Source organism: Colletotrichum lupini, chromosome 4 (genome assembly GCF_023278565.1).
Source record: "Colletotrichum lupini chromosome 4, complete sequence".
In the NCBI taxonomy this organism is placed as follows: Eukaryota; Fungi; Ascomycota; class Sordariomycetes; order Glomerellales; family Glomerellaceae; genus Colletotrichum; species Colletotrichum lupini.
The window spans coordinates 2,424,812-2,452,373 of record NC_064677.1 but is presented as its reverse complement, the minus strand read 5'-3'; the positions used below and the strand labels follow the sequence as shown (position 1 = coordinate 2,452,373).

The 27,562-nt window shown below is 50.1% G+C and overlaps 8 protein-coding genes across 8 annotated transcripts; 4 read left to right on the top strand and 4 right to left on the bottom strand.

Annotated features, from left to right (window-relative positions):
• Positions 1-2,697: 2,697 nt before the first annotated feature.
• CLUP02_07858 (uncharacterized protein) lies at positions 2,698-7,010 on the top strand (the record flags this gene model as incomplete). Its single annotated transcript, XM_049286850.1, has 20 exons — positions 2,698-2,729; positions 2,821-2,847; positions 2,902-2,941; positions 3,154-3,602; positions 3,823-3,997; positions 4,069-4,085; positions 4,163-4,387; positions 4,465-4,605; positions 4,642-4,784; positions 4,850-4,904; positions 4,963-5,072; positions 5,144-5,263; positions 5,346-5,359; positions 5,401-5,523; positions 5,581-5,616; positions 5,675-5,755; positions 5,819-6,051; positions 6,112-6,193; positions 6,245-6,608; positions 6,676-7,010. The coding sequence occupies 20 exons, from the start codon at positions 2,698-2,700 to the stop codon at positions 7,008-7,010; spliced, it is 2,802 nt and encodes a 933-aa protein (XP_049143993.1).
• A 27-nt stretch (positions 7,011-7,037) lies between these two features.
• On the bottom strand, positions 7,038-9,833 carry CLUP02_07857 (fungal specific transcription factor domain-containing protein; the record flags this gene model as incomplete). Its single annotated transcript, XM_049286849.1, has 5 exons — positions 7,038-7,187; positions 7,246-7,376; positions 7,431-8,914; positions 8,970-9,223; positions 9,315-9,833. 5 exons carry the CDS (start codon positions 9,831-9,833, stop codon positions 7,038-7,040), a joined length of 2,538 nt encoding a protein of 845 aa, XP_049143992.1.
• Positions 9,834-10,322: 489 nt separating this feature from the next.
• On the top strand, positions 10,323-10,541 carry CLUP02_07856 (uncharacterized protein; the record flags this gene model as incomplete). The annotated part of the gene is made up of 1 exon (XM_049286848.1): positions 10,323-10,541. One exon carries the CDS (start codon positions 10,323-10,325, stop codon positions 10,539-10,541), a length of 219 nt encoding a protein of 72 aa, XP_049143991.1.
• Positions 10,542-10,633: 92 nt separating this feature from the next.
• Positions 10,634-11,782, bottom strand: CLUP02_07855 (uncharacterized protein; the record flags this gene model as incomplete). Its single annotated transcript, XM_049286847.1, has 8 exons — positions 10,634-10,717; positions 10,772-10,837; positions 10,900-10,920; positions 10,979-11,106; positions 11,160-11,212; positions 11,271-11,280; positions 11,337-11,541; positions 11,747-11,782. The coding sequence occupies 8 exons, from the start codon at positions 11,780-11,782 to the stop codon at positions 10,634-10,636; spliced, it is 603 nt and encodes a 200-aa protein (XP_049143990.1).
• A 1,995-nt stretch (positions 11,783-13,777) lies between these two features.
• On the top strand, positions 13,778-14,872 carry CLUP02_07854 (uncharacterized protein; the record flags this gene model as incomplete). Its single annotated transcript, XM_049286846.1, has 1 exon — positions 13,778-14,872. The coding sequence occupies one exon, from the start codon at positions 13,778-13,780 to the stop codon at positions 14,870-14,872; it is 1,095 nt and encodes a 364-aa protein (XP_049143989.1).
• A 147-nt stretch (positions 14,873-15,019) lies between these two features.
• On the bottom strand, positions 15,020-21,160 carry CLUP02_07853 (ABC transporter; the record flags this gene model as incomplete). Its single annotated transcript, XM_049286845.1, has 11 exons — positions 15,020-15,085; positions 15,145-15,281; positions 15,355-15,503; positions 15,625-15,745; positions 15,810-15,930; positions 16,010-16,065; positions 16,126-16,148; positions 16,204-16,324; positions 16,605-18,904; positions 18,959-20,685; positions 20,777-21,160. 11 exons carry the CDS (start codon positions 21,158-21,160, stop codon positions 15,020-15,022), a joined length of 5,205 nt encoding a protein of 1,734 aa, XP_049143988.1.
• A 44-nt stretch (positions 21,161-21,204) lies between these two features.
• CLUP02_07852 (uncharacterized protein) lies at positions 21,205-22,136 on the bottom strand (the record flags this gene model as incomplete). Its single annotated transcript, XM_049286844.1, has 4 exons — positions 21,205-21,356; positions 21,421-21,655; positions 21,748-22,065; positions 22,125-22,136. 4 exons carry the CDS (start codon positions 22,134-22,136, stop codon positions 21,205-21,207), a joined length of 717 nt encoding a protein of 238 aa, XP_049143987.1.
• A 291-nt stretch (positions 22,137-22,427) lies between these two features.
• On the top strand, positions 22,428-24,051 carry CLUP02_07851 (uncharacterized protein; the record flags this gene model as incomplete). The annotated part of the gene is made up of 9 exons (XM_049286843.1): positions 22,428-22,514; positions 22,568-22,730; positions 22,813-22,846; positions 22,900-23,121; positions 23,149-23,302; positions 23,521-23,621; positions 23,690-23,810; positions 23,865-23,899; positions 23,961-24,051. The coding sequence occupies 9 exons, from the start codon at positions 22,428-22,430 to the stop codon at positions 24,049-24,051; spliced, it is 1,008 nt and encodes a 335-aa protein (XP_049143986.1).
• Between the last annotated feature and the right edge of the window lie 3,511 nt (positions 24,052-27,562).

Here is a 27,562-nt window from a genome sequence, read left to right as displayed (position 1 = left end):
TTTTGAGTCGAGAGAAAGGGTTGCTGCAAGGGCTTGTCGTCAACCCCGCTATTTCCCCCAGAGAATGCGCTGTAGGGAGGGTGTAAGTGCGGCCTCGGTTTGTGGAGAAGGGTGAAAAAAAGAGAGAGGGCGATGTAGTGGTAGGCTGGTTGTCCCGAAAACGGCTTCGTCGATCGTTAAGTCGGATTCGATGGATGGATGGGATTTGGTTTCTTAAAGAGGAGTATCAACCATGACAAGCCGATACGTAAAATCCCGCCTCGAACCTATAGCAAGCCGAAGGCCTTATCGCGGAATAGGGGAGGACTGAACGGGCCAAGTGCAGGTCTCTGCGCACGCGACGTCGAAAGAACGCGGAGAGAGGCAGGCGTTCGGAGTAAAGGTGTGGACGGGTGACGGGTGACGTGACGGGGTGCGTTCTCGAAAAAAAGGAACAAGAATCAAAATGCGGTCGGTTCCTGAAGCCGTGGACCGGAATGATTCAAGAACCCTGAGGGGTCGGTTGAGGAGAATGGCGAGATACCTTAGATAGCAATCAAACCCGCTATCAAAACAGCGAGCTCCTTATTTTGGTCGATGGCGGGGTCAACCCCAGCAAACAGCCAAAAAAGCCAAGATCCAAGAGATGGACACACGCCTGTTCAGGCCAAAGGTCGATCAAAAGATCTGGGGGAATGGACGGATAGCAAACTAGGCTGCGTCCGTCGGCGGAGGCGGCGAGGGGAGGTAAGGTATCCGGTCAACAAGGGGGGGAGGGGTGTGGTAAATGGAAGTGCTAGACTTTTTGTCGATGCTGCTGATAAGGGAAATTTGGCGAGGCGAGGCAAGGACTGCAGGCGAGCAAGATATCTCCAGGATTGTTGTACGCTCTCTCGTATTTACCCCGGGTGTTCCTGAGATAAGTGGCTCGAGGGTTGGGACGTTGGCAGCTGCAGAAGCTGTAAAATGGATAGGATAGAGGGGTGTCTAGATGGGATGAGACAGCTCTCAATGGTGTGCGGATAGATTTGTCCCGCGAAGATTGCAGCAGGCGTCAATGATGAGGAGAATGCGTGTGCGAGAGACAAGAGATAAAGCGTGCGAGAATGAGTGAGAATGTGGTGTGTGTGTGTGTGTGCGAGTGTCCCCTGCCGGTCTCAGTCAAGTGAGCAATTGTTCTAAGTCGACTTGCCCACTCAGGAAAGCTCCGGGATGACGGCAGGTGTGCGTGCTTGCTTGCTGTATGTACTTTGTCGTCGTTGTTGTCGGGCTATCCACCGATAATCTGCAACCGAATACTCACGGTGCAAGGAGGCCGTCCAATCGGGGTATATACTGGCTGACCGTGCCCCAGTATGCGCGTTGGAGCGTCACCGGTTAGATTGCCTCGTGGGCACTGGACTGGTCGTCTGTAAAGAGACCGGCCTAGGGGGGCAGGTTGGGGAGGGAGTTCGGCGTGGAGATCCGATGCGAAGCTGGCTGATTTCGGAGTGTTCCTCACCAGCGGTGAATGGTTTGAGCCTGGGGGTTGGGTGGCCGCCAGGAAAGGAGAAAATAAAAGAGGTCCACGGCGCAGTGGTCCAGTGGATAACGGCTGGATCAGATGATGTTCCTTGGGGTATTGGATGGTGCCGTTTTGTGTCGCGATGGCCTTCTGCTTATGTCGTTGGGCGGCTCTTTTACCTACAGAACGACTAGGGCGAATCTGTAGAGTGGTTCGGGTAGAAACAGGATGGGGTTGCCTTATGTGAAGTCGAACCTTAAGGTGCTTGAGACGACCGGAGCAGAAAGTCCAGGCTGTATCCGTACCTGATGCGAAAAAGGTAGGTAAAGTCGGGGCGTTTTTCGGTTTTCGAGTATGAAAGAGAAAGCCAAGCCAACGATCCAACGCTTTGGGTATAAAAGGTTAGAAGGAAGGCAAAGACCAGATGACCTCAGATGGAGGAGTCTCCAAGCTTTTGATACCGGTCCTAGTCAGTCCGTGTGGTGATATGACCAACTGGAAACGGACAAGGTATGCCGCGATGTTTCTGGGCCGTGCTGGTGGTGCTGGTCCTGGGCCAAGTGACTGGTGATGATGATGGGCGAACAGGAAGACAGGCCGAAGCAGAGTGCATGCAGTTCGACCAGAGGAGTGTAGCCAGTGGGATGGAAGGATGTGCGAGGAAAGAGGGTGAAGAAGAGGCGTAACCGTGGATTCGGTAGGATTGATAAGTCTGGGAGGGGAGGGGGAGGGAAATCAGTGTAAGGTAAGTATGTATGGATAAAGTACCTCAGGTAGATATGTATGCGGGTGTGGGAGAGAAGGTGTGCGACGGGAACAACCTAATGCTGTAAGTATGGAAGAGAGTGTGTGATATCCAATCTTCTTGGGTGATGGAAAGAGCCAGACAAAGTACAGCAGCAACCGCGAGGTTCTCAGAGTAGGTAGAGTTAGTCGGCAAATGCAGCAGCAGAAGAAACACAAACGGGACGGTCAGAGTCAAAAGTAAAATTCCAATACGGATAAAGAATTTGTATTTTTACTGGAGTGATTTCGGTGGCCAGGGCCAGGCGCGGCAGGACCTTGCGGTTGGCCCTTTTCTGTTAATAATTGAATCTTCGCCGGCGGCCACGAGGTTGAGCACGTTGCGTTTTCTCATTCGAACCTTGATGCAAGCGCAAACAACGGGGCCCCATCGAGCGGAAACACCACACCCAGCCATCAAGCCATCATCCATGGGGCCGGAAGCACGCCCGGATCCCAGAACGTGCCTGGGAAGAGGGGGGGGGGGGGGGAGGTACTCGCGGAACTGCGAGAACGCAAGGACAAGTTGGGATGAGATGAGATGGAAACACTAGGAGTGCGATATGGGGGTTGTGGTTCGAGTAAGTAAGTACTAAGTGATGAGAGAACTCTGCTCTTAACCACTGATGATGAAGAGCCGGGAAAGCATTACCACGGCCATCGAGTAATGAGAGGGTAAGTGGTGTAAAAGCGGAAGATGCGAGGTGGGAAGTTAAGTGGGATGGGGAAACACACCTCTGTATCCGTACCCCGTACCTACTAGGTAGTAGGTAGGTAGGTAAGTAGGTAGGTTGTATGGATACATGAGAAAAGATACGCGGCTACCTCAGCCGGTACGGTGTCGAGGTGGGAGCACGTGTACCGCATTACCTTCCCATTCCATCTAGCACCACCTACCAAAACTTGTGTCTCTTCTTTCTTTCCGCTACTGCGTAGGTAGCCGACTCCAGTCCCTCACCAAGCAACTTCCAGAAGCTACGCCGTTGTCTGTACTTTCCAGGGTGTACCGGAACCACGCCTGCTACAGCGCAACCAATAGCAGGCCGGGATCGATGACATGGTCACTGAATCGGGCGATGCATCAACGAGACGGGGACTTCTGGAGCCGTACTGGAGCAATTCTCCAAAAGAGGGGCCGCCCTGGGCGGGTCCTGGAACGGGACTATGGCGGGCAGGCCCTCAGTCCATTCCGTCTCAACTCTCAAGGCAAGTCTTTGTGTCCATGTCTCATGAGCGGGAAAGAAAACTTGGAAGGCGCTGATGTATCCGTAGTGGACCTGAGGAGAGAATCTGAGAAAGAGAACGACCTGGAAGAAAGATTACTAGGGCCTCCCCAGTGCCCCATTTGCAGCAATTTTTCTCTTCCCGTGAAGCCTAGCGCAGTAAGTTGGCTTTATTATGTAAGAGCATGGCCGCGGTTGGCTCGGGGTTTCGCTTACACAGTTGCTCTTACCTACTGCGAAACTCCTCCAACTTTTTTTTCTCCTCAGACAGTCGGACCTCTCACCATCTGTCCCCAGTCTTTTTTTTTTTCTTGCGCAATGCTGCGGCTTCAGAAAATTTTTCCTCATCTTTGGCAACTTTATTACCCTTCTCAGTCTAACCTGGAAAGCACCCACGCCGCAGTCACTCACGGCGAAAACCTATGCAACCAAGCCCTGTAATGCCGCCATTCCATTGTCTCCCAAGGCGTCCAGGACATCAAGAGCGGTCACGATAGAGACGACATGGGTACAATACATTACAATTTACTTACAACCTTTGGGGCATCTTATCATCCCTCCATGCTACCCAAGGCATAGGGAGGTAGTCGTACATCGTACGTCGTACGTACGTTTTGCATCAATGCCATATTGAAGTATCAATGTGGCCCTCGGATATGCTCACCGACTACAGTCCACTCCGTACGCTCACTGCCTGTCAAATACGAACCTACCTAGGTACCCTGACGGGCTTGACCTGCCATCACATCATCAAATCAGACCGAGACATCCGCCCATGGATATCGGGGTGTCTGCGCCTCCCTCCATACCGATCCCTCATGCCTATCTGGACGGACACAGATGCTTGCCCGGCTCGGACCATGGCATCAGATAAGGGCACCTTGATGAGTCCGACTTTGTCGGTTCACGGGCCCTATTACGAGCACGGTCGCCCATCACGGGGTCCTCGATTTTAAGCACTACTGCGCCGGTCAGCCCCCGGCGCAAATCAATGTCTCCACATACTGTCAACTGGCGCGTCGTCAGGTTGGTGATCGGAGTCAATCCCGATGTCACAATACTCTCCGAACCCTGTGCAAACTTTTTCTGGCTCAGAGCTCCACACGACTCGCAAACGTGATCCAAAGAAATCTGCATCGTCCACCATCACAGAGCCCACCGCTTCGTTATTACGTCCAAAGCTCGAGCCTCCGGACCATGCCACTACCGATACCAAATGGGCATGACCTTACGGATACTTCGTACACATACGTCTGTCCACGATGCTCGACCAGGTTCTCGCGGTATCTCTCAGAGTCCCCTTCTACGTACGGAGTACAGCATGGCCCCCCTGGCCCGGATGGCTGGGTCCCACTGCTAGCTCCCAGGCAGAAGAATCATCGAATATCGCAATTCTACGCCATGATGGGCAAATTGTACTGCACACCCAGACACCATCCAGAATCTCCCACCCACCACACATGCAGACACTAGCATCTGGGCTCTAGCCTCTAGCCTCACTCTCTGCAGGTCTGAGATTAGCCTCTTCGCTGAGCTACCCGTGCCACGCTCCCACCGGTTACAGCGCTTGCTGCATCACCCGGGTTCGACCTAGCACCGCATCACAACGCCGCCTATTTTGTCTTTGAGGGCCCTTCATGCACGTCGGCTGCAGGAGCGTCAAGTAACCGCCTTCGCGGAGGCGCACCCACGTCTAATTCATATTTGTTCGAGACTGACGCTGGTAATGCCATTGGTCATGGGAGCGTCGTTGTTATCAGCCAATTATGCTGTCGTATGATGCGATATGGACTATGACGGGCGTGGAGGGAAAGGATCAAGGGAAAGGCGCTGTCGCCCGTGTGCTCACATTCAAGTCCACAGAATTCCGGTTCCGATGACGTTCCGACTGATAACATTGGACGTGAGTAGACACCCTCAAAAACCGAAGAATGGCCTAGGCCAAGCCGCAGGATTCAAACGCAACCCAGCGGGGGATCCCTAAAGGCTAACGCGGACTTTGAGGCGGAACCTGCTTCTGCTGAAAGTCTAGACGTGCAGCATTTGTGACCGTTGTCTACTAGAACTTTCGTCATCAACGATCGGATCCAGTGCCTTGGGACGAAGCTCAACTCCCTTCTGAATGCGGTCCGGCAACGAGCCACCGGGCATGGCGAGACAATAGGCTGGCGGGCAACAACAAAAGAGCAGTCAACCTCAATCTAGCTATCGGAACTCGGGAGGCGCCAGTATCCGTAATCTGATTGACAAAGAGCTGAGACGACAGGTCAAGCACGAGCAAGAATGCGCCAATGACGACCCAGGAATCGCGCAATGCCGACCTTGCTAGCACCGCATTTTCCTCATTACGTACAAATGGAGCCAAGCAAACGTCCCAGACGACCACCATGCCGTCATCAAGCGAACCAACTGGCGTTCCGTACTGCTCATAAGCCAACGTTTCCCCTCCCTCTCCGAAGTGGGCATCTCCGCGGAGGAGCCTGCAAATCTCCAAATTTACGCGACCAAGAAGCTTGTTACTGCGTGCGGTCTGGCCGTCGCCAAAGGAACTCGGCTTTTTGCGTAACACACCACAAAGAGCCGAGAAAAAGAAGCAGCCATCCAGCATGAGGGCGAGCTCAGCTCAAGGGACAAGCGCCACTGGTCCCCCAGCTGCTCCAGCCTCCAGATACCTACTGCTACTAATGCAAACAGCCCCCGCTTCGTTGCCGTCGAATCTGCGGGTTTTGCGGGGAAGTTGGTCCATGCCTCGTAGGGCACCGTTGCGCGCCAGCTCCCTCGTCGGCAACTTCGCGCCCTTGAACGAAGAGTGTATGGAGACGATGCCGGCGAGACGTACACATGTAGGACCGAAACACGCCCTAGATGGCTTGCCGTTGTCGAAGACGACATTGTTGGGATTCCATACGCACGTCGCCGCCGGCCACTTCCACCGGCCCACCAAATTTACGTTATAGTATTCACTATGTGTCGACCGCCGAGAGAACCCCTCATCGAGCTGGCAGGGTCCAATTCCCCGGAGGACGGCCGCTCATCGCACACCATCGGTCCAGCCAGATGTTTAGATATTGGCGCGGACCCGAAGGAGAAGGAAAATCCGGGGTCTATTGTGAATTGCTGTCCAACGCCGACCTCGCGTCTATTTTCAAGTCACCTGAGCCGACCTTTTTTTGACATCCCTGCCAGCTAGCCAGATCCATCAGGGCAATAGACTGCTATCCCCCACGGGCCCATCGTGCTTGTGGGCACCGATATCGCGTGTTGAGGAGAGAAAACTTCACGAGGCCCAGTTGGCACCTAAGCGAGCCAGTTACTGTACTAGGGCCGGAGGTATTGGTGGAGGGGCTTCATGTCCAAGAGGAGGAGCTTCTTTTGGAGGAGCTCGCGGAGCCGCAGCCCCATGTACCCCTTCTGGGTCGGCCGAGCGCGAGTACGATGCTTGTGTGCCCCAGATCAGCTCCGTTCAGCTGCCAAGTCTTTTGATATATAGGCCTGGGAGCTCGCTGTGCTCATCAGCTTGAACGCGGTAGGCCGTGACCTCAACGTGATTATCCCAAGCTTGGATCCCATGCACCAGACGTAGAGAAATCAAAATCGTCCGGTCCCAGTGTCCGTTCAAACCACGGCTGGGACGCGTCCAGTGACTCGAGACCGACTGGGTCATTGTGAGGCTGAGCCATAATGTTGTCAAAGTATCGCTGCAGATGTCAGTCAGATTGTACGGCTTTGCTTGCTTGGTGAGTGCGTGAAACATACCCAGTCCATCTCTTCATTGCCAACCGCCGCCCATCCTCGATCGAGCCCAGGTTCACTTGGCCCGAGGCCCGACGTGACAAACTCAAAGGGCTGGAAGCGGTTCGTCGTAGTCGTAGGGAACGATGTCGAGTCTGTCAGATCGTTAGCAGGTATATCACAAAAAGGGGCTATCTTCACGGCCGTACCACTGATTGAAAGACCGTCGAGGAGCTGTTGGTCGTCTTGGGCGGATCGAGCAGCCGATCCCGGCCCGTCACTCTGGCGAAGCCCCGATGCCGACGACACCTTTGCGCCCCCGTTCTCTGGCGGAGAGTTCGGCGGCGACCCCAGCTTGTTCAGCATCGTTTCCAGGATACCCGCCGTCTTCCTCACCTCGGGCACGCCGCCGGCGATGGCGATCCAGACGGAATACGACCTCTGCAGGAGGTGCAGGAGGTACGCCCTCGTCGGCGGGGGATTCATCTCCGCCATCCACCCGGGCGAAGTCGTCGTCGTCGTCGTCGCCGCGCCGGTCTTGCCGTCCACGCCGCCCCAGAACGGTTCGTGTCCGATGGCGAGGTATAGGATGGTGGCGGCCAGGAGGAAGTCGTGCACGGCGAGCGAGGAGACGAACCAGCCGTTCTGGCTGAGCATGTTGCCCGGCTGGCAGGCGTGCCATATCGTGTTTTGGAAGTCGAGGAGGACGACGGCGCCCTCGAGGCACTGCCGGCGGGAGTAGTCGTGCTCGCGGCGCGGCGCGGGGTCGAGGAGGAAGCGGCGGTGGAGGACGCAGCGGCTCTTGTTGTAGAGCGAGGCGAGGCCGAAGCGCTGGATGATTTGCATGGGCGGGGTGGTGACGCACTCCTGTAGGGGTTTGACCATCATGAACTGCGGCACGGCGCACCACGAGGCGTTGAGGAGGTCGTCGAGGCGCATTACCTCGGCGTAGGGCGGCGGGGTGAGGAGGTGGGACTGCCGCGCGACTTGGCCGAAGACGAGCATCATGGCGGACTTGTTGATGGGGTAGGTCATCTCGGTGTAGTCCGTCGCGGGTCGGGCCGGCGGGAGCACGAGGGTGTCCTCGTCAAAGTCCTCGTCGATGAGGTTGCGCGGGAGGCTGCAGTCGGCGTCGATGCCGTTGAGCATGCTGGGGAGGCCCATGTGGAAGGAGACGAGGAGGTCGAGCTGGACGGCCATGTTCCACATGCGGCGGCGCATCTCGCCCTCGTAGGGTGAGATGACGGTTCCCGCGGCGAGGAGGCGGTCCGGGTCGCGGTGGAGGCCCATCTTGAGGAGGAGGCGGAGGCAGACGGAGGAGAGGACGTAGCAGTTCATCTGGGCGGCGCGGGAGATGATGAACTCGGCCTCGACGTAGAGGATGAAGGGCGGGATGGTGGCGATGGTCGGGTGGGTGTACCTGCCCCAGACGAGGCAGCAGGCGGCGGCGGCGCGGAAGAGCTTGAAGCGGTCCATGGGCGGCTGCGGGGAGTCGACCGAGAGCTCGTGGGGTGCCATGAAGGTCGAGTAGAAGACGCCGAGGGACATGACCATGAAGAGGAGGGCGAGCCAGTGGAGGTCGGTGCTGGACGGGTCGGTCCAGAAGTGGGCGTACTGGATGGGAGTTGTTGGCAAGATTGTTGGCAGTAAGGGTATGAAGGGGGGAGACGGCGGATAGGAGATTGGAGACTCACTTGTTTTTCAAAAGTTGGTCTGTGAACGATATCTGCCGCCTTGTCAATACATACGAAGCCACGGGGTGAAGATCGCGAGAGCCGAGCCGTGGTGTCTTACGCTGTGATGGACTACGGGAGGAAAAGTACCTCATGATGAGTCTGTCGACAATCTTTTGCTCAGGGAGCAGCTTCAACAGGTCCTCTCTGCTGCGAGGCATGTTCCTCGAGAAGAGCATGAGATCAGGGGCCTCGATCTCGTCTGACGGTTCAGGGCTCTCGTCGTAGTCGGTCTCCGGCTCCTCAAAGTAGCTCTTCATATCCTCAATCTGCCAAACCCTCTCAGTCAATATCTCATCCAGTTCGGATTTCCTTCACATCTTGCATCGAGCATCACAGCGGGGGAAGGGAACAACTCACATCCTCGAGAATAGCCATGAAATGCGTAGCCCCAACATACGTACTCGCCCTACCCCCCTGAACAAGCTGACCCCCAGGCTGCGCGATGCCCTTCTCCTCCTCCTGCACGGCGTCGACAGCAGCACCAGTAGTCTGCGGTCCTCCTGGTCCCGCTCCCGCGACACCTCCTCCCTCATCCATCATCGTCCTCACCATACCCTCCAGCCTCTTGAGCCGCGCCGCCATGCCCTTGGCGGGCTTCTGCTTCTCGGGTTTCGGCGCGTAGACGCAGCCTTCCGGGCGGGACTTCTTCAGACACTGGCCGCACGGCTCGGAGCGGTCGCATTTCAGCTTGGAGGCGCGGCAGGGACCACAGGAGAGGAGGACGCGGGAGCGTTTTGCGGCGGCTGCTGCTGATGCTGATGCCGAATGGTAGGCGGACGAAGGTCCGGGGCCGGGGGCGGAAGAGTTGGAAGTGGAAGAGGGGTTGCTGCCGCCGGTGCTTGGTCCGGCGGGTGGGGTTACGTGGTCCGGATTCATTGGAGCTTACGGATACCCTTTGGGCGATTCGCCGGAGACCGGACAGTTAGAGACTGTAAGGCGTGTCCGATGCGGTGCCCGACGCCGCATGTGAGTGGGTGTGACGGGAATGACGGGGGTGGGGCTTAAGAAGGGGGGTGATGCCGTCCGTATTCAGATCCGGAGGTCTAACTTTATTTGACGTCAGTTCCGGAGCCGAGTTTTGTTTCTCCTTTGACAACCGCTAATGTTGTTTGTCGTCCTGTGTCAGCGTGTAATTGCGTGTGAGTCTGAAAGGAATACCCGTTTGGGGATGCAGCAGGATGCAAGTCACGTTTGGGTCATTCTCTTGATTCAAAAAAGCGGCCAAAAACCACCTACTAGGCAACTATGAGCTGACGGCTCCATCCGTCGGCCAGTCTCGGGGATACGGCTTGGTTAACCCCGACTATTTTGACGACCACCAAGGTTCCATACCAATAATTACAAAGTGCCAATCCACGATACACAATGGCTGGGTCGAATTGCATCACGACCCGACCTTTTGAGGGAAAATGCCAACAAAAACCGGAACCCAGATATGCTTTTACTTCTCCCTTGCCGTGCTCCATTTCCAGGGCTCGGCGCGCCACTCGATGCGGCGATCTTCTCGATTTCCACGGTTTTTATATCGCCTTTTCTTGTCGGGAGATTGAGCTAGCACGGCATTCAAGCCCTTTTTCAGCTTGACAGTCCAATTGTCGTACCGTTCAAGCGACTCAATGTTCTCTCCCGCGCTGTTGGAGTGACCGTGATATCCCTCCTACATCGTTGATCCAAGCTTAAATCGGGGCATCGGGCAATCTCTCGATGGTGTACTTTCCGCGTCCACACTTCATGATAGGAACACCGGGTATGCGACGGAGCTAGAGAGATTGATGTTAGCATCTTCGTTGACTTCCGGGCGAGGTTGAACATACCCTGGACACAAGGCCCTTATCGTTGGTTGCGACGAGGTACACTCTGTCTTTAGATACCTTGGACACCTATGAAACATTGATCAGTATTTCGATACAATCATCTGATGATGTAGAGTTCGGAGCCTTACGAGGCAGTCATCGGCATACACCTGAGGGAAAACGTAATTAGCAAAGGAAAATCATGATGGGGCTCGCAGTGGACCTTACTCCTTTGTGTGTGCACTTGTGTCGTTCGAAACGGGGGTCGCGCGCTACTCTGAGAGCAAGGCGGAACTTGGGACCAAGCTTTTCCAACTCGGCCATGACACAGTCGGTCACGATGGGGTGGCAGGTAGCTGGCTCGGACGTCAGTTGGTGCCAACAGAATTCGTGCGGTGCCGTAACCTACCGTAGAGACAGTCCATCATGGTTTCTATCACTGGCAACTTCATCTGAACTGTACTAGGAGTAGGTTAGTCGACGAGGGCGAGAGTTATACGTTCGGGCAGGCTTGTCGTACCGGGAGAAGACTGGAGTACGGTTAGCAACTGCGATTCAGAGGTAGGTAGGGGCGACGGGGCCTTACATGAGGTATCGACGAGGACGCCATAGGGAGGCACAAGACTTGAGTTGCTCTCAAAGAACATCTGGGAGGGGACCTGGGGAATCTCCCTGACGATTGTCTCGCCATCCGGACCGCCTCTTTCACGCTTCGCCTTCTGCTCAGCCTCTTCCGCCTTCTTCAGGTTCTCCTTGCGCCGGGCATCGTTCTTGCCGATGACTCGCTTGACCTAGCAGGAACGTACATGGTTAGCAAACTTGTTTGCAAGTGACAGTGTCAGAGAGACGTCAAGCTTCCAACGTCCGGTTGTAGGAATCGCAATCATCGTGAACTTCCGCTCGGTGAACCAAAAAAAGTTCTTATCGATAAGGATTCCGATATTTTCTTTGCGATGCGCGCGAGGTTTGGCGCAAAGTAGGGACTGGCGGACGTACTTCACCAAACTTTCTGGTCTTCTTCTGGACACCCATGGTGTCGGTCTCGTGCGGGCAATCGGGTATAGGTCGTCGTCGTAGTCTTCGAGTGGAGGAGTACTGGCGTATGCGAGGCTGGACAAGGCTGTTGCGTTGACGTTTTCCTGAGTTTAGTCGTCCTGCGTATGTGGCGGGGCCGAGAGCTGTGAAAAAAAGTTTTCGGTGTAGGATGGAGGGTGGTCTCGGTGTCTGGCATACAAGCCCAGGTGAGGACATTGTCAGTCTGTGCGCTCGGTGAGAACTTTGGGCGAGGCCGCGCAGCGTTTGCGAGCAAGGTGGGTCCTGGGGAGGGTGACCCAGAGCAACCGGAATGAGGGGACAATGAGACTCTCAGGGACCGAGGTGGACGAATGGCAGGGGGTCTCCTCCTCCACGGTTTTCTTCTGTATTTCTACCCACTCTGCCGCTGTCGGGCGTTGGTCTTCTAGTGTTGCAATTTCCTCTCCCACCTCAGGAAAAGCAAACGATCGATCAACGGCGCTCAAACGCCGGAGGTAAGGTGGGCGCTGCGCTGGAGTCTGGACTGGTAGTCTGGTGGTGCCTTGCATCAGCACTTCTGTGCACTGCCCTGCGCATGCATAATAGCAGCCCATTATGATCAGAGACGGGTCTGATACCCGCCGCGCCCATTCATGAGCTTGCCTTAGTCTGAAGCATCCGGCATGAATTTCAAACTACTGGAGCACTGGAGGTCTGACGAACGCGAAGACGAAGCGAAGCAGCAAAGATAGGGGACCACCGGAACTCTGGTGGAGAGGAATGGGGCATCATTCGCATTCCACAGCGAGGCTCGCCATCACTTCACGGCCCATATTTTTTTCCAACGAGTTTCGATGATCTTTGGCTAATATTGGGTAAATGGGTGGGCATCTGCCAGGTACGCTTAGGTACACGCTTACCCCGGATGGATGGCTCGTGTTGATGATGGTTGCGACCTGCAGCCACTGTAGCGCATGCTGGAAGCCTGGAAATGATGATTAGTGGGATCAACCCTCGCCTGTTGGACACCTCAGTTTTCAATACGAGAGCGTGTGGGCATACGACAGAAGGCGGAAGCACATCATCATCATGGAGGGCGACTTGTGTACAACTCTGCAGCATAGTGTGTATAGATGGCACACCGTGTCTGTTTCCCCAGACTTGCGCGTTTCCTGCAGGTCAAAAACCTGGCTTGCATGAGCTGGCAGCACTGTGTCTGCATGTCTCTCTCCCTCTCGCATTCCCAGGAAATGCCGCCCAAATGCACAAAAATAAACAGACCCCAACACAGCAGCACGTCAGAACTTTCAGGTGCAGCCATTGGAAATGCGCCGCGCCACAGCCCAGGCTCCAAGGGCAGGGACGAGAACCGCCCAGTCCGCTAACACGAAATGGATGCTGTAGACTGTCGCCTGTTGTGCTTGCTCTCAGCAGGTTCCTCCAGAGCAGGCAAGGACCCTTCCTCCTTTTTTTCCCCAGGCCCGTTCCCTGCTGACCAGGGGCCCGCCTTCGCCATCCATTCCCTTTCTCTTCCCCATCACGCACCCTCATCCCTCCCGTCCCTCTCCTGCTCCCTCCAACCCTTCCTCCCTAACTGACTCCCTCACGACAAACCTCGGAAGCCGCCCACCCAGCAAACGATCAGCCGGCACCAGCAATGTTTTAGCCAGCGGGACCTTTCCTTCTTTCATATTGCTTTGCCTGTCCAGTCTGCATCCGCAACTGCCTCGATACTTTCGTTCGATTCTCCCGAATTCATCGCACTCAGCCTGCGCCAGCTGAATGAACCGAACCGCCCCATCCGGAAGGACACCACAACGACGACCCAACCCCGTTTTCTACCCACGGGGACCGACAAAATCGCCGTCATCGACCTTCTTTCATCCATTCGACAACCGAGCAGCATAGAGTGTCTAGACCAGAAGTGACCGACGACTGCATCACCCTGAGTTTGGAGCATCGCATCCCACCGTAAACACCGGACCTCCTCGGACGTAACTGAATCGACCGACCATGGTTTCGTCACGCCATTCGCTGAAGCGCTCGCTTCTCCTGTCCACCTTTGCCGCCTTGTCTCTCTTCTCTGCCACGGGTCTCGCGCAAGATAGTAGCAGTGGAGGAAATGCCCAGACCAGTGCTTCGCAGGCAGCTTCTACAGACGATGCCACCACCTCGGCTGCGCAGCCTTCGCGCACCAACGCGGCAACCGCCGTCATCACCAACACCGGCGCCGTTGCCACAACGGAAGCGAGCATCAGTGCCCCTAGAATCACCGGCACCTCCGATTCCACTGGCGATGTCCTCACGGGTCTACCGTCCCTTACAAACCAGCCCATTGTGACGACATACCCGCCGGCCAGTGTACCCCCCACCAACAATGCTCCTTATATGCACCGCTCGAGTGCTCCTCAAGGAACCGTCTTCATTGCCGTGGGCTCCATTCTTGGTGCCTTTGGCCTCGGCATTCTGATCTGGCGCGGCATCATCGCTTGTCTGCTGCACCGCTCCGTCGCCCGCGCCGCCAATGCTCAGTATGTCGCCAACGACAAGCAGAGCTTCCCTGCCCCTCCAGCGCAATTCTACAAGTATACCGACCGCGAATCCACTCCTTCTCTCGTTCCCAATGGAGGACGTGGTGTGCGTAGAACGCAGCGCGGCCCCATCCCCTCTGCGACGCCGAGCCAGTCGAACCTCTTCTTCTCGCCCACCGCAGCTGGCGGCGGCAATAGCAACAATAATAACAATAACTCGGCCACCAACCGCGACTCTCGTTTCCTTCCTTCTGGATTCTACGCCGCTGCCACCTCGTCTCCCAGTCCTGCTCACGGTCACTCAATAAGTTTGACGAACCTCCGCCCCGAATCCCGAGGCCAGTATGGAAGCCGCAACAACTTGAGGGAATCTACGCCTCCGGAATCCCCTTCGTACGGCGCAAGGCGCGACTTTAGCACCAGCTCGGTCAACTTGTCTGCGGCGCCTGGGAACGGACAAAGAGCTCCCAGTGCTTACCTCGAGGATCTCTTGGACGAGAATCCCAATGCCTTCCCGCCAAGCCAGATGCGCCCCGGATCTCGAAATGCCAACAACTCTCCCGGTGGTCGATTCTAGAGAGAGGGGTTCTTTTCTATTTGGTTTCATTCCATCTATGCATCAAAAACAGTTTCATTACGTCATGAAAAAAAAATGGCGAGACGTCACGGCTTGGGGTTTTTTGAATGGTACATTCATGGCGTTTAGGGGTATCATCAAGTTGCATCACTGGTTTGGAATACTGTTTTTAATCATCATCCAGTGAGGCTGGGCACTTTTCTCGGTACCGGCCTTTCAGCAAGTTTGAGATGGAGCGCGGGTCAAAAGGCAAAGGCGGCTCCCTTTTCAACAGGGCTGCTGCGCAAGGGTGGTTGTCTAGTTGTATTTTGGCCCTGTACACCACGACAGGCGTGACGGAGCATTAGACTGGGAGTCTTGGTGACGACGATCCGCCGGTGGCATTTTGTCTTCGCTTCTACATCGCTCGCTGGTACATATTCTTTCAATGAGCAGAACTACTCGAAAATATCTTGAGACAATAGCATGTGATGTTTACTAACCTTCAAGCTGTAGTTCTTTGTACATGTCGTCACGACAACCGCTGACAATATGCTTCTGCATGGAAAACCTTATGTACGGATTACGTCTGAAGTGTACTCGTCCGGATAGAGATAAAGCTGGTCCGATGTCGTCAGCCCATTTGACTTTTCTCGGCAATCATCCCAATCTATTAAACTTTTTTGACACAACGTGGGCAAGGGGGGGGAATCTTTCCTTGGAAAAAGGAAACATGAGCCTCCTTTTTTATACTTCGGATTCGGAGCTGCTACACTATGTAAATGGAACCGAGCGGACCGAGAGCAACGTCGCATGTACGGATGGTATGTCCATCGCCCGAGGTTGTCTGATTAAACGTGCCCCGCGATAGGGGGAATGAGACGGGGTTCGCATCTTGACTACTTTTTCTTCGTTTCCTTTTTTGATGAATACAGGATATACAGGATATACAGGACACATCCCCAAATGTCTGGTATCTCGATATCAACCGAGATTTCGCTTCCCAAGCTATCGAGGCCGAGCTGTCGAGACGCATACGACATATCTCGACCCCCAGGGTTTCTACCACCATCACGAGACTAAGAACATCGCTCACCCACTTATTCCTTGAAGTATCAAAACTTCTTTTCCACATCCTCGTTTGAAACAGCTGCGAACCGCAACCAAGCGTACGGCGTACCAGGGTGCATCTACCCGTCGTGAACCCACCAGATCTTGTCACACCCTTTCCAGCGCCATGTATCACGATTCGTCTAACCCCCCTTCCGTGCGACCTAGATCCGGGGGAAGACGAACGCTGTAGATTCGTGACAGAGAGAGACATTTTCGGTTCTTTGCTTCCTTGGTCTCACGATCTCTTGGCTGTCCAAGGCTTGCGGGCGCCTGGTGGGGTTGTGCTAACGAAGAGCAGCAGCAGCAGAGACGACTGGATCACGGGTGGTGCAGGTATGATGAGGGCTTCGGCATCACGTTCTATGCGAAACGTCGGTGTGCGGTTTCTTCTTTCTTAACATTTTTTTGTTTTCTTTTCTATTTTGTATTACACGCCCTCTGTTTACAGCAAGACATGCTCGATGCTTCTGGTATATGGAGGGTCGGGTATGAAAATTACTTGTCCCAGACGCTATTGTCCCTACGATTTCCTTGCCTTCTCTTTCTTGAGGGACCATGTTTGTTCTTCCTGAATATACTGCATTTTATGTTATCCCCTTACATTCACTTATACCACCAGCTCATAATGTCCCCGACTAACTCGATCTGCCAGCTTGGATCTCCAGAGCAGCAGTACCTTCGCTCGCGCCGCGGATATCCTCTAGTCTGATGCCACTGCGGTCACACATGCTCCTGAAGATACCGCCCTCCCGCTGCCACAGCGCAAGAGGCGTATCCAGCTCCGCGATACGGCCGGCGTCCATGACGCAGATGCGGTCGTAGCCGATGATGGTGCGCAGACGATGGGCAATGCACAACAGCGTCCTGCCCCTGAAGCTCGTGGCAATCGTGTTCTGGATCTTGTCGTCCGTTTCCATATCAACAGAGGACGTCGCCTCGTCACAGACAATGATGCGGCTGCCGCGGACGAGAGCACGCGCCAGGGCCATGAGCTGGCGCTGTCCGAGGGAGAAGTTGAGACCATCCTCTTCGACGACGGAGTCGAGGTGGATGCTTGACGACTCCTTGGACCTTGGATCCTCGAGGTTCGCGTCTGCTGGAACGAGATCGGCCTGTCGCAGGGCGGACCACAGTTCCAGATCCGTGTGCTCGTTGAATGGGTCGAGGTTGGAGCGGACTGTGCCCCTGAAAAGCGTCGGGTCTTGTGGAATGATTGCCAGGCGGGATCGTAGGTCATGGAGACCAATTGTCGAAATGTCGACACCGTCAATTGTGATGTGTCCACCCGACAGCTCGACGAGACGGAAAAGAGTCGACATGATGGACGACTTGCCCGCACCCGTTCTACCGACGATACCGATACGCTCGCCGCCTTGCACGTGCATGGAAAGACCGGACAGCACAAGAGGCAAGTTGGCGCGGTAGCGCATCTCCACGTTGTCAAAGACGATCTCACCCTTCTCAGGCCACTCTGGTCGGACTTCGATAGTGTGCAAGGGCGCCTCTTCCTCCAGTTGAGTGCCGTAGTACTGAATTCGCTCCACGGCGTTCATACCGTTCTCAACTTCTGCGAGTTGACGGACGGTAAACTGGATCATCTGCACGATACCGAGAATGTAGCTGAGTACCAGCCCACCAATGCTCGGCGGCACGCTGAATCGCGAGGTCACGACGAGAATGCCGACGGTGAAGACAAGAAGGTTACCAATCAGATCGAGACGAGTCGACAGCCAACGCTGGTTCGAGAATGTAAGGTAGTACGCAGCGTTCATCTCGTCAATGGACTTTCGCAAGTCAGCAATGAAATGCGTCTTGAGACCATACGCTCGAATGCTGGCAACACCGCTCAATCCTTCACCAAACTTTGCGAAGACAGTAGATCGAAGAACCGACTCGAAACGCTTCACCTCGCGTGCCGATGCGCGGTAGTAAGAGGAAGCGAGGATGAAGAACACAAACAGTGGTCCGAGGGCGATCGCGAAGTAATGGAAAAAGGCGATGATGAGAGCAAAGACGGACAAGATCATGGCCAACGTGAAGAAGTACATTCTCATGGCATCCGTCAAGTTGTTGTCCATCACATCCACGTCTCTTGAGAAGCGATTGGTGATTCGGCCAAGGGGTGTGGTGTCGAAGAAGGACATTGGCGCACGGAGAACCCGTGTCACTGCCTGCCTCAGCATGACCTTGCTGGACTTGGTGCCGAGGATGGACAGAAGTAGCGAGAAAACGAACATGAGGATCGCTTGGAGGGCACCCAGACCGGCGTATATACCGATGTACTGCCCGTCAGACAGCGGATAACGCTTACTTGTCCAGTATGAAAGCCAGAGACTGGTCATAATGTTCGCTCCTTGGGAGAGAATCAGGAGGAAGATCAAAAAGGGTGCGTTGAAGATGGATCCGGAGGCGCGGATGAAGTCTCCGTACACCTTCCAGGGGACGCTTGCCACAGCGCGCTCTTCTTGTTGCATGAGTGCAGCCCCCTTCTTGTTCTTCTTCTTGTCGCCTTGGGGCGCTTCAGCCAGGTTGGTCGGTGCTGTCTCGTCTTCCTTCTCTTCCTGTGCAGTTGTCTCCAAGAGTTGTTGGAAGCCACGGTGGTCTCTCATCAAGTTGTCAAAGGTGTCGACGGCTTGAATCTTGCCGCCCTCCATCCAAATGACTCTGTCACATCTGTTCAGAACCCAAAGCTGATGAGTTGCTAGGATCCTACATTTGCCCTTCAAGAGGCCGAGGATGGCATTGTCGAAGATGTGCCGTCCCACGTGAGCGTCAACAGCGCTTAAAGGGTCGTCCATGAGCACGATGTCGGAGTCAAAGTAGATGGCCCTAGCAATGTTGAGACGCTGCTTCTGCCCTCCCGAAATTGTGATTCCTCGTTCGCCAATCTCTGTCAAATCTCCGTTCGGAAGCATGGCAAGATCGGGCCGTAGAGCACAACTAGAGCTAGGTCAGTCCGATTCTTGGCAAGGAAACTACCATGGTGTTACTTACGCGTTGATGACTTCTTGGTACCATGCTCGGTCCATATCCTTGCCGAAGAGGATGTTGTCACGGACCGTGGCATTTTGGATCCATGCATATTGTGGGCAAAATGCTCGGGAAGCACCGAGCACAACTTCGCCAGATGTTTTTCTCATGTCACCTGCGAGCGCGGCCAGCAGCGAAGTCTTGCCGCTCCCGACTGTTCCAATGACTGCGACTAGCTCATCCCTCTTGATCTCAAAGTTGATGTCTTGCAGCTTAAAAGGTTCGCGTTCCTCCTCGACAAGCGTGCTGGCACCATCTCCCGTGCTATCGCCAGACGAGGCAAGTGGCTCGTCAGGCTTGGAGATGTTCTTTGCGGGTGCAGGCGTTTGAGTCGCAACCTTCTTGCCACCCTTTGCGGCGCCAGCTACAGTTTTTTCAGACTCCTGCGTTGCAGTTCGCTCCCAGGTGAAGCTAGCATTTGTCATCTCCAATGCATTCTCTCCCTCTGGCTTGAAAACCACATCTTCCTCTTGCTCCTCCGCCAGCAAAAACTCTTGGATACGCTTCAACGATGACCAGGCATCGACGACTTGACCAAGGACCAGGGGCAGCAAGTTGAGGGGGATCCGAAGACCATTGAACAAGGCCAACGAGGAGAAGACCTCGGCGGGGTTCAAAGCGTTGTTTGTCTTTGCATACGTGACGAAGGAGAGCATGGAGGCGAAAATAGGAAGCGATAGACTGACGGCGTTGATGGCATTACGGATTGCCAGTAAGATCTGGATAGCGTGAATTTCTCGTTTTCGGATTTCCTTGAGACGGTCAAGGAACGCGGTCTCCCATCCAAAGTACTTGACGAAACGGACCGACTGCAGAATCTCCTGGGTCAAGCTGACTCTCTGATCCGTAACCTTGTTAATGGACTTTCTTCTTTTGAATAAGCTTCTGATGGCTCTTGTCAATAGTGGAATGCCAGCAACCAAAAGGGCGAATCCGGCAAGTGCACTATAACTCAAGTTGATGAGCAGAACGACCAGCGTGATGATGCAGGAGATGGGTGCAGTCCAGGTCAAGTGGAAGAGAGCCGAAGCTTGGTCGATACGATATGTATCAACGCTCATGAGGTTGACAATTCGACCGTTACCCCATCCTGTGCCATCTCCAGAGACACCTGGCCCTTTGGTTTCTCCCTTTTTCGCATTCTTCTTGGCCTTCTTCTTGCCTTTCTCGTCAACTGGCGGGGCGTTGGCGGCAGCGGCGGCGGTTGCATCTTTAAGGCCACCAGCTTTGGCACGCCCTGATAGAGACATGGCCTTTTCGAAGATTACGCTGATGAGCACAGCTCTTGACTGGCCACCAATCATCATGCCGCGGTAGATGAAGTGGTTCGTGCCCAAACTGTGGAGAATCTGCATGACGGTGACACCGATCACCAAGCCGATTCCCCTGCCAATCGCAGGCGGTGGCAAGCCCTGCTGCGAAGCTGCGTAGGCATCGTTTGCAAACTGGATGAGATAGCGCAAGGTGAAGGGTGACATAACCTGGAAGACGGTGGACGCGAGCTGAAGCATACCACCAAGCCAAAACTCGAAGAAGTACGTCTCATGCAATGCCCACAACAAGGGGTATTTGCCTCCCTTGTCAATGTGTTTCTTGAAAGAAGCTTTCAACTTGTCTGTCATGACATCTGTGGCCCTGTCTGGATTGACAGCCCAAATATCATTTGGTTCAAGCTGCCGCTTGTACCCAGCCTGGAAATCAAGTCAGTCTACATTTGTCCTGAGTTATGCTTGGCTTGTAAACGCCCAAGCCTTCTAGTTAGGCCAGCGCAGTTTCACTTACACTCATCAAAGGAGCCATCCATTGGAAAGTCAAAAGGCTGAGGAAGCCGGCTTTGTACTCTCGGGAGACGATCTTCTCGTCGGGTACCGGAGGGATGCCGCCCCATTTCAGTGGATTTGGCGTCTTGTACCATGGTTTGCTTTCTGGCAACCGCTGGGCTGCAGTTGTTGTGGCGACGCTGGTATCGGTGGCATGGCTCTTGGTCGCCCTCAGCTCTGGTCTAATATTCTTCTCATCAAAGTCTGAGTTTTCATCCTTCTCATCCACCTTGTCGATGTCGATGGCGAATGTGGCATCCTCTGGCTCCCTGGGCGTGACGGGCTCAACGGCAGCGGCTTGTGGGTCGGGAGCTGTAATGTTTGTTTTCTCGTCCTTGTCTGCCATTCTCTGGCGAAAGACTCAAGCGAGTCTGAATACGATACTGACTTTCAGATCGGGCAGCTGGGCCCAAACGTCGTCTCAATCTTGGCGGTAGCAGTGGATCTGGCTACAACTTCAAGCGCAACGGAGGCAATATAGATTCTGGGCCAAGTTGCCATGCACTCGCTGCGTTGACGGGGATAGATGTTTATGTCCGTCACTTGGGCACAAGCTAGCTCATCACGGGGTGACTAGATGTGCGTACCCTAGACCCGCTTACAAACAGTGAAGGAAAGCTGTCGAAATCCGTTCGAATTGGTGACGAAGTCCGAAGGGTTTGGCACAAGGCGCTTCGTCAGGTTCCGCGAGGGGAGAAGAGAACAGAGGAAAAGAGGCCGGGGAATGCAAAGGGAAGAATGGGTCAGAGATGGTCAGCAACGCGTTCCCTCCAAAAGAGAGAAAAAGTGCGTGTAATGATAAAGTACTACCGACAGATTGATGTGGACAAAACGGGACAGCCTGCAGTAGAGCACACACAGATGGATTAGATTGTCCGGGCCAGGGAGACAGGATTTTCTAAGTTGCTATACTCCCCGAAGGGGATTTCTAACAACCGGATAGTGGAGGTGGATGTGCTGGGCCATTATGACCATGGGTACTCTGTAGTCTGTACCACTCAGAACAAAGGACATTCGTCCCTGCAACAGGTAGGGAGTACTGGCGCACCAGAGGGGAAAGCAAGCAGCAGTCCACCTCAGTTGCGACTGCTCGATATACACAGTACATGGGGGCAAACACCAAAGGCTCAAGGGGAAGTTGGGGTGCGGCGTGCCAGGTGGACTTGGTTCCGGTGGGAAAGAAAGTGCAACGGCACGCAGCACGAAACGGGACAGGATGGGGCAGGAGGAGACAGGGATGCTACGATATGACTAGCACGAGGCAAGAAGGTGGCCAGTCCCGGCAAGCGCAACTGCGCAAGTGACTTCACTCCCATCTTCATTCGATGCAGACAAGCAGGCACCTTTGGTTTCTAAGCGGCCATTTTTTAGCCGATGCAGTTGTCTCTTGGACAGGTGGGCAGGGCCGGACTGGCAACGGCTCGGCAAGACGACAGACAAAAGGGTGAGCTACCCGAGCTACCTTAGCTCCAAGGTGCTGTTCGGTGCTGACAACTCAGTCTTAAGCTTAACCAACAAAAGCTCTGCCAACCATTGCTTCTTACCTACGTTTACGTTTGCGAATATGCATCCACAGTCTCTCTTCGCCCAGAATCTCCAAAGACTGCATCACAATGCTACATAATTCTAGGCCCTCTAGTTTGAACATTCCAACCTTCCACTACGCCGCGTGTGCGTTTCGATCTGTCCTGCCCGCTGCCGTGACATCGGCAAGTCGAAACCAAACCCGGCGAGGTAGCTGACAAAGCCGCAGGGTATTCCGAAGCTACGCCTCGAAACCGTCTACTGTTTCGACCAATGTTCAGCCAGCTTTTATCAATCTGCGATTGGTTTCTCAACGTGGTTTGTCATGTCCGACATGCTTCCTATTGCGGAAATCCTCGTATTGTTCGGAGACCGGCAGAGAATCAGCACCTGTGGGCTCGTCTATCAGACGAACGCTCAACTCTGCACCATCTGAAAATTGTCCATGAAGAATGGCCAACTCCGTCCCAACAGTGAGCATCCGACTCACGACTCAAGACAATCGAAAGTGCAGGTAGACTTGCAAACCGTTCCAGAGAATTTGTGGTCCTCTCCACACAGGACGTTTGTGGTCTTCTCGGATGATGGCTGCGAAGAGAGAATTCGTCGCAGTTTAGACCCGCTGATGCCAGGTATCCCGGGCACCAAAGACGAACCCTTCAAGAAGCCTGGTGTTGATAGCGGTCCAAGCTGGCCTCAAAAAAACCAGCACCAGGGTGGACGCTTGCCGGCCGCCTGCACCCAGCGTCCATCCCTGGAGCCAACCACCCTCGTGGAAAGATCGTTGGCACACACACACATCCGCTACAGTGGATGGGTCCATGATTCATCAAACGACCCTGTACTCGCCGGGGGACTCAAGAGAGGAAGAAAAAAAATCGCACAGGATGCATCCGAAGCCAGCCTCTTCACTGGCCGCGTGGTCTGCGCCAACCAAGAATCGAGACGAGTCTTGCCAAGCCGCGTAAGACTATCCAGTCTCGACAGCCATCCGAAGTTGTCACATCATAGTCGAGGCAAGGTTTCTCTTGCGTTCGTTCTTCTGATGGATCATAGACCTGCGAATAAGCTACTCTTGGCAACAATCGATGAACCTTAACCCCTCGTCCTCGTCCAAAACTTTCCGTTACGTCTGCGAGAAAAAAGAAGAGCAGCAGAGGACGTGACTCCACACCACCTCAGTCTGTACCCGTTCGGATAGACGACTCAATTCTCCCCGTCATCTTGGCACAACAGCCAGGTAGGTACCATATCTTTGGCCGAACCGGTCCCGAGAGAATTGGGTACAGGCGGACTTAGTCGGCAAGGACTTAAGCCCCAGAACGGCCCATGCCACCCTCGTCTTTCTTAGGCTTCCTAGCTTCTCAACAGCCTGGCAAGCAAGCCCGCCTGCTCTGAATACGCGTAATACGTACTCACATATGGACTTCACCAACTCCGATATCTTACCACTCTACCGTCATACATTTCTGGTGTGTTGATAAGACAACCAGGCAACGTGGGTTTATCTTGACACAAGCTTCAAGCCTGAACGTTTCAGGAACAAATTCTCTTTTACAATGTAAGTCTCACAGAATTGCAGATGGGAGAGAGATTGGGCAGTATGCAAAAGGACATCCGAGGGCGGCGGGGAGGATTCGGCTGCCCGTCACCATCGGCTCCACCCCCTTTGGAGCCGGCCCCGCTGCCAGCCAACCGAACTTCCAAGACTGACCAGCCTAAACAAGTAAAAAGATGCTCAAGACTTCCAGGTGGACAGACCACTCGTTCTCGGTTCTGAAGTGCGTTACTACCTACCCGTAGTCTTTGGAGGAATGCAGGCCTTTTGTAGCGTGGCTGCTGGGGGCAAAGGTAGGGTTAATATAATATATTAAGTAGTAGTTAATTCTTTTAAGTAATGTGGGTAGAAGCCCCTAATATAAGCAGAAGCCCCTATATATAGTTATAGCTAGTCACTATTAGTTATAGTATATAGCCTATAGCTATATAGTATAATAGCCTGCCCCCTAATTAAAATTTTATAACGTCCTCGTTACTTATATTCCCTAATTATTTCCTCTAAATATAATATTATTATAATCGTTATAAATATATTATCTAAAATATTCTATAGTAATTATAATTATTATACTTAATAATATAATATTTTAATAATAAGTTATTAAGTTATTTTCGTAGTTTAGTATCGAGATTACGGAGTACCTTTTTATAAATTATTTTCTACTTATTATTTAGAATTACTATATTAATTATTTTTATTATATAATTTACTTCTTCTTATTATCCTCTTTTTTATATTTCTTATTAAAAAAGAATTATCCTTACTTTATTATTTATTATTGTTTTAATAATAATTTTCTATGTAAACTTATAAAATTCTTTATTATTATCCTAAACTAGGGTCGTATTATGTTATAAAATTATATCCCTAGGCTTTTTTTTTATTAATAATTATTTTAATTATTTTAAAAATAAGTATTAAGGCCTAGGAGTTATAATAATAGTTCGAAGTACTAATTTTTATTATTTATAAGTAATAAGAAGTATATTTAATATGTTATTATATTTAAGCTTTATAAAATTATAAATAGTAAAGTATTTTAATAACTTAATTTAGTTAAAATAGTTCTACTAACTTTTTAATAGGCTAAGGCTATATAAATATATTATTATTATAATTTCCTTAGCCGTTACCTCTTTTTTAATAGTTTTATATAAAGCTCTATATATAGGATATAATAATAAGTTACTTTTCTTTTAGTTATTTATAAGTATTTAATAAAAAGTCGTTATAACCGAAATTTTTTTAAACTTTAAGAAAATAATATTATTTAAATTATTATTAAAGAATACTATAGCGTAGTATAAGCTATAATAATTCTTTTTATATAATTAACCTTATTATACTAACTTAGGAATTAAGTAGTACTACTTAGATATTATTTTATTTAGAGTAAATATACTTAAATTAATTTTAATTAATTATATTAAAAGATCGTTAAGAGTTAGCTTTAAGAGTACGGATATCTTTTTTAATAAATCGTTTTAAAAAGGATTTTTTATAATAATATTATTTTTAGCTTCTTATTATTCATATTTTTTATTCCTTTAGTTTTACGTTTTTTTTTTTTAATAATTTCTTATTAAATAGAATACTATTATTAAATTCTCTTTTATTAAACTCCTCGTTACTAATCCCTTTTTTAATTTTTAAAAAATCGTCGTTATTATTTAATAATAACTTCGTACTATTAGTTTTTTATTCTTAATCTCTAACTCTATAAATAATAAGTCGTTATTAATTATAATCGGGGTTTAAGTTATTATTTTTTAACTAAAATAATAGCTTCTTATTTATTTAATTTTAAATTCTCTAAGTAATATTATTTAGTATTATAAATAGTTAAGTATTAAATATTCTAAATCTTTTAAGAAGTAAGTTTATAATAAATAAGTTATATATATTAAATAAACTAATAAATCCCTTACGTCTTATTTTAAGTCTAGGGTCCTCTTTATTTATTAAATCGTCGTCCTCGTTTCCTATTTTAAGTAGTTTATTATTCTTATTTTTAATAATTAATAAGTATTATAATAATTTAGAAATATTTATATTATTAATATTAGGAGTTACTAAATTATGAAGATTATTAATAAACTTTTAGTTAGTACTTCTTTTATTATATACCTAACTAGCTAAGTTAATAAGGCTATTATTAGTCTTATTTAGTTATACTATTTTAATATAAATATATAAAGGGGAAGAAAAAGGTATAGCAGAAATAGGTAAAAATAAGGTTTAAATAGTTAGCTATAAGTAATATAGAGTCGAAATTAAATAATAAGTTCGATTTTTAGCTTTAGGTAAGTACTTAAAATTAGGAATAATTAATACTATCCTCTATTATAAAAAGGAATTATTATTTAGCTAAATTAAATATTCTTCCTCTTATAATAATAAATACCTCGTAATAATAATTTTATAGGGAAGTTCTAGTTACTATTTATATTATTTACCTAGTCCCTCTAGTTATAATAAAAACTATAGTTTATTTTTATTTTATTAAACGTTAATAACTTTCTTTAATAAATTAATAAGTAAAATTACTATCGGTATTAGTAATACTCGTTCGTAAATATTAAATAGTAGTACTAGTTCTAAATAATTAATTAACATTATGTTATATATTTTTATATATTAAAATAAGTCGAGCCTATATACGAGTCGTCCGACCCGTTCGAGGATTATAAAAGGCTTAGTATATTATTATATATATTTCTTTTTTAGCGTTATTAATTATAGTATATTATAACCATAGTATAGTTTTAGTATAATACGTTATTTAACTTTAAAAAATTTAATAAAGTACTTCTAATCGTAATATAATTTTATCTAAACGGCTATAATAATAATAATATTATATACTTTAAGTCGTATTTCTAATCTAATTAGTAGTTTATTTATTATATTTATAACTATATTAATAATTTTATTAAGAATTAATTTTAAAATAATTTCGTTAAGCAATTTATTTATTATAGCTAATTTACTATTATTAATTTCGAATTATAATTAGGGAATACTATTAGGCTATTAGTCTAGGGATTTTAGTAATATAAAGTATATTCGTAGTACTAAATCGATTATAAGGTTTATTTATTTATTTTAGTTATTAGTCTAAGGATAGTAAGTTACTAAGTATAATAGTTTATTATTATAATTATCCTATATATATTTTTATATTATAAAAAAGAACTTAGGGTCTTTATTACTTAGGATTACCTTTAGTAATCCCTAGTTATAGTACTATAAAAAGTCTATTAATAATATTACCTATTCCTTTATTATTATCGTTTTATACTTAAATATTGAACTAATTTATTTAAATATTTTATTAGTTATTAATAAGATATAGTCGTATCCTTTTTTCGAAATTAGTAATCTTAAAATAAAATCGATAGTAATTATATAATAAGGATATAATAATAGTATAATAGGTTATATACTACTATATAGTTAGTATATTTTAAGTTTTATTATTAAGTACGTTAGGTAACCCTAGATATAGCGCTTTAAATTTTATATAAATTATAGTACATAATATTTAAAGAGTATCATAACTATTTTATCGTAACTTATATAGTTTTTTTTATAGGCCGTTTTAAAAATATTAGCGTAGTATATCTAAAGGATATATAATTAATTATATATATTATACGTTAT